General features: G+C 37.8%; 1 protein-coding gene across 1 annotated transcript in view; it reads left to right on the forward strand.

Annotated features, from left to right (window-relative positions):
- Positions 1-6,000, forward strand: part of IQUB (IQ motif and ubiquitin domain containing) — a 79,550-nt gene that overhangs the window by 25,258 nt on the left and 48,292 nt on the right. The window contains exon 7 of the mRNA XM_010831740.1: positions 1,841-2,051. Within this exon, the coding sequence (XP_010830042.1) occupies positions 1,841-2,051 (211 nt within the window). The remainder of the gene's footprint in view (positions 1-1,840; positions 2,052-6,000) is intronic.

Below are 6,000 nucleotides of genomic sequence, written 5' to 3' on the forward strand. Positions count from 1 at the left end.
GCCCACCAGGCTCCTCTGTCCATGGAATTCTCAAGAATACTGGAGTGGGTGGCCATTCCCTTCTCCAGGCAATCTTCCAGACTCAGGGATCGAACTCACATCTCCTTCATTGCAGGTAGAGTCTTTACCATCCGAGCCACCAGGGAAGCCCACTGTTTCCTAACTTAGAGGCAAATACCTCTGGTGATCTTTGTCTGAATTGCTTTAGAGGAGCCTGTCTCTTTTGCACTTATCAAGCAGTCATCTTTTTAGTTGCCCTTCTCCTCACAGGATCCACCAATTCTGGGATTGAAACATTTTAGAGACACTTTTTCTAGCTAGCCTCTCTGGTACATAATTAGGCTGTAGGTTCCTTCAGTGTTTTCTCTCCATGGAGGATTTTCCAGTACAGATTGGAAATCCTGCTAGAAAAATTCTAAAAGAGCCATAACACTAATTCCTTCTTCAATTTACTCCACTTGTCTCCTTTCTTAAAGGGATTTTTTCACAGTTTCTGTTCTGTTGGAGCACTCCTTCAGTATGATCCAGTGTCTTTACTGATTTCTGCTTCTATAATTTTTATGTAATTATTAGGGATTAGGATGAGGGGAAAGGATGTGTCAGCCTATTCTCTACCCTCAATCTTGATCTAGCCTCTCTATATTTTACTTTTTTAAAAATGAGTTTAGTAAATAAAAAACAAAAACTCTCACTTATGTCACAAGCTTTTTTAGACTCTAGTACTATACTGTATCTCCAGACATATATATTTTTCTCACAATTTAATAAATACATGTTTGCTTTGGTGGTTTCCATGTGTAACTTATGTGCTGGGTGGTTGTGTGCTAAGTCACTTCGGTCGTGTCTGACTCTTTGCAACCGCATGGACTGAAGCTCTCCAGGCTCCTCTGTCCATGGGATTCTCCAGGCAAGAACACTGGAGTGAGTTGCCCTGCCCTCCCCAGGGGATCTTCCTGACCCAGGAATTGAACGCATGTCTCTCAGGTCTCCTGTACTGACAGGTGGTTTCTTTACCACTAGCGCCACCTAGGAAGCCCTGCTGTGTGGTTGTTGTTCAGTCGCTCAGTCATGTCTGACTCCTTGTGACCCCATGGACTGTAGCACACCAGGTCTTCCTGTCCCTCACCACCTTCCAGAGCTTGCTCAAACTCATGTCCATTGAGTTGGTGATGCCATCCAATGATCTTGTCCTCTGTCATCCCCTTCTCCTCCTGCCTTCAGTCTTTCCCAGCATCAGGGTCTTTTCCAATGAGTCAGTTCTTTGCATCAGGTGACCAAAGTATTGGAATGTCAGCTTCAGCATCAGTCCTTCCAGTGAAGATTCAGGATTGATTTCCTTTAGGATTGCACCATTTTTTAAAAATATGAGCCTAAGCTAATGACAAGAAAAACTAGAGATAAATTAATATTCATAACAAGAGTAGTATTTATTGAGGACCTGTGGTGTACCAGGCTTGAGCTAAGCACTTATATGCATAATACTGTCATTATCACTCTTTTGCCATGAGGGTACTAAATCACAGAGATGGCAGGTAACTTACTAAAAATTAACTAACTAGTGAGTAGTAGGAACAGGGAAGATTTAAACTAATTTTTGTTCCAGAGTCTGTGCTCTTAACATCATATAACTGTCTCCTATGAAGGTATACCTGCTACTAGATTTCAAAGTCAGATAGCTATTGTATTTCTGTTAGAATGTATGTGAGAATTTATGGCATACAGCTAAAGCTGGACACTCAGTATTTTTTAGTAGTTGTTGAATTGCAATAGAAATAATCATTGTTTCTTTTCCTTGTCTAGTAAGGTTGACCATATTTTATTTTCTTTAATTTAACTATAGATAATTGTGATACAGACTTACTACAGACGATGGCATGCTAAAGTTGTGGTAGAGGGTTTAAGAAGACAGAAAATGTTCAGGTTGCAGTGGGAAGCAGAGGAAGAACACAGGAAGATAAGAGAAAAAGAAGAGTGGATGAAACTGGATTATTACCGGAGGCATAATCCTCAAAGAAAAGAAGATTTTGAACTTCTTTATAATGCACTAGAACGTAAGTTTGAAATAGGCTTTGCATAAAATATTAATTTTTCATTAGTAGGAAAAACGAGTTTACTAAAGACAAAAGGAAGACCTTGTTATTTTAAGAAGTTGTCTGGGGAATCTGGACTAGAAAATTTTAAAATATGAATAGTGTCTTAGATTTGGGAAAGGAATTAAGGCCAGAGTAAAATTGAAAATGCTTTTATATTAACAAAAGATAAACTATTCAGTTTTAGTGTATTATCTCATTTGATCCTTATCCCTGTGAGATAAAAAGAGAAAGTATTGTCCAGTCTGATTCTCTTAATGGTCTTAGAAATCTGTGAACTCAGAATTGGACTGTCTTGAAGCCCTCGGTCCAGCACCCTGCCTCTGATTCTCCTCTTTAGAGGAGACACCTTTTTTATTCCCCTCTACAATGATTATAAATATTAATATATATGTGTGTATACACATACATAGGGCTTCCTAGGTGGCACTAACAGTAAAGAAACCACCTGCAATGAAGCAGATGTAAGAGACACGGGTTTGATTCCTATGTGTGAAGAAGTCCTGGGGGAGGGCATGACAACCCACTCCAGTATCCTTGCCTGGAGAATCCCATGGACCGAGGAGCCTGGTGGGTAACAAACAGTCCATAGGGTCACAGAGAGTTGGACACAACTGAAGCGACTCAGCACACACACACACACACACACACACACACACACACATATGTATTGTCTGCACGTTGGATTTTTATGGCTTATTTCTTCCACAGGATGTGTGCTAGTCTTGACACAGTTAAAAAGCCTCAGTTATTTGTACAAGCCAATCAATCACTACTTTGAGCAGGATACACTATTTTTCTTGAAGCCTTTTCTCAGTGCCCAGCTTCTAATCTCATCTTAAATGTCACCTACACAAAGCCTTCTGTGACAGACAATACATCTTGGATATCCAAATTATCATATCACGGTTCTCATTGCACCCCCAATTTTACTTTATAATACCACAATTAGTAACAATACGTTTTTTAATGTTAATTTTTACCACTGGATTGTCAGCTCCATAAGCAAATGACTCATTTATTTTTTTTGGATGATCTCTTTTTTTGTACTTACCTCAACAAATATTGGTAGAATGATTAAATGAATGAATGAGGGGGAACCCATGGATGTAGCAATTCAGCTGTCTCTAGCTTCTGCTTTCCCAGGAGTACCTCTAAAGTGGAAGTAACCAGAAGAGTTATTTATTACCTTAGATACTGGAAAGTAAAGTTGTGCTCTTGGGATAATAGATAAGAATTAAAAAAATTAAAAATAGCCGCAAGTTTTTTTCTTTTTTTTATTTGAACACAACCTTTTTATCTAAAGAAATAATAGTCTGACATCTCTGTAATTGCTCATAATACCAACTTCAAGAAAATTTTCATACTGTCACTTTGTTTCTTTACTGTGTGTTTGTGGATGTTATTATGTGTTCTGTTACTCATGTCATCCTTTCCTTTCTAATGGAATACAATTTTAGGTGTCAGATGTTGAGTCTATTTAAGTAGCTCTCTGGTACTGTGCTATTTCCTGAAGATGAAACAATTAAACACCAAGTTTAACAAAGCAATAGTATTAATACATCTGTCTCTTTTATAACGTGCAGAATTGAATGGCTTTGGGAATGTGACAGTATTTGGAGGTAACAGTTAAACTTGCTCCTGAGGTTTCTGTGTCTGCTTTCCCTTTCTCCTAATCACTGACCTCTGCAAATACTGTTTCATTTTAAATGTCACTTCTATTTCCATCTTCTCTCAGATGAAAGCAAAGCCTGTTTCTTAGTGTTAATAGTTAAATAGTGAGCACTGCTTGCAGGTTGTCTGTAAAGGTCTTATTGACAAGTAGAGAAGTAAAGTTGGATTGTAGCAGAGCTCTATTTAAATAATATTCTAAATTTATATGGATAGACCAAAGGTATCATTGTTATCTTGTTTGGTTAACAGGCAGCTGTGTAAACTAGTGGAAAATATGCTTAATGAGATTCTACCTTTTCTACTTATTAATGGTATTTACTTGGACAAGTTACTCCTTTCTCCTAAGCCTCAGTTTCTTTATCTATAAAAGGACTTAATAATTTCTGGCATATCTACTTCAGAGGGCTTTATAAGTAAAAAATACAAAATATTACATTTATGATGGTACTTAAAAATACAAAGATATATGCATGTGTAAGTTACTGTTATACAGTAAATAATTTTATATAAATTTTCTAAATTAAAGAAGAACAGAGATATTTTATATGGCTAAAATGGCAACCCACTCCAGTATTCTTGCCTGGACAATTCCATGGATAGAGGAGCCTGGCGGGCTATAGTCAATGGGGTTACAAGGGTTGGACACGACTTAGATGATTTATATGGAAGAAAATGAAAATGGAATTTCTTACACAAAAAGAGACATCTTTTAGTTTTCTTCTAGGCCTAAAATTCTGAATAAGAACCTCAAGAATAATATTGTTAAAGTTCTGCTTTTTGGGGGGAATTAAAATTCTGGTTCACAAGCTAAGTAATTTATAATAATAATTTTCATTCTATATTCTTTACTCTGGTCTTTGAAACTGTTGCCCTCTTGTGGTTCATAGTAACAATTGCATAGTTTTGTAAAACTGATAACAAAGTTTAACTTTTTCTCCAGATAACCTGCTCCTCAGTAATAAAAGCAAAATAAGTCAATTTAGGAGAATGATTTTAACTATGTAAGATAATATGCTATATCAAAGACAAGACTATCTTCAGGCAACATTTGATTTTTATGTCTTTTTTAAAAATATATATAGCAGTATGTTGAGGGTGACTTCTTTTGTTATCTGAACTGTCACTGTCATCTCAGACTTGTAGACATCATCCTGAGGAAATTAACAGCATGGCTTGTGCTCAGAGATCTTTTCCTTGCCCCGTGATTCTCTGTACATACTGTTCTCTTAACTGTCCATGTCCATACTTTAGGGCACCAGATAGGACCTTGCTCATTAGGTCTGGGCAGTGTTTGTTGAATTGACTCTTCTACCCTTTGGTGATAGAAGAAAGGTCCGAAGCTTTAAAGAGCAATATTGCATAGGAACCTGGAATGTTAGGTCCATGAATCAAGGCAAATTGGAAGTGGTCAAATAGAAGATGGCAAGAGTGAACGTTGACATTCTAAGAACCCGCGAGCTAAAATGGACTGGAATGGCTGAATTAACTCAGATGACCATTATATTTACTACTGTGGGCAGGAATCCCTTAGAAGAAATGGGGTAGCCATCATAGTCAACAAAAGAGTCCAAAATGCAGTCTTGGATGCAATCTCAAAAACGACAGATGATCTCTGTTTGTTTCCAAGGCAAACCATTCAGTATCAGGGTAATCGAAGTCTATGCCCCAACAATTAGCTGAAATTGAATGGTTCTATGAAGACCTACAAGACCTTTTAGAACTAACACCCCAAAAAAGATGTCCTTTTCATTATAGGGGACTGGAATGCAAAAGTAGGAAGTCAAGAAACACCTGAAGTAACAGGCAGATTTGGCCTTGGAGTACGGAATGAAGCAGGGAAAAGGCTAATAGAGTTTTGCCAAGAGAATGCACTGGTCGTAGCAAACATGCTCTTCCAATGACACAAGAAAAAACTTTACACATGGACATCCCTAGATGGCCAACACCAAAATCAGGTTGATGATATTCTTTGCAACCAAAGATGGAGAAGCTCTATACAGTCAGCAAAAACAAGACCAGGAGCTGACTGTGGCTCAGATCATGAACTCCTTATTGCCAAATTCAGACTGAAATTGAAGAAAGTGGGGAAAACCACTAGACCATTCAGGTATGACCTAAACAAATCCCTTATGGTTATACAGTGGAAGGGAGAAATAGATTTAAGGGACTAGATCTGATAGATAGAGTGCCTGATGAACTACAGATGGAGGTTCGTGACATTGTACAGGAGACAGGG

The sequence above is a fragment of the Bison bison genome, unplaced genomic scaffold, assembly GCF_000754665.1.
Source record: "Bison bison bison isolate TAMUID 2011002044 unplaced genomic scaffold, Bison_UMD1.0 scf7180017864530, whole genome shotgun sequence".
Taxonomy (NCBI): Eukaryota; Metazoa; Chordata; class Mammalia; order Artiodactyla; family Bovidae; genus Bison; species Bison bison.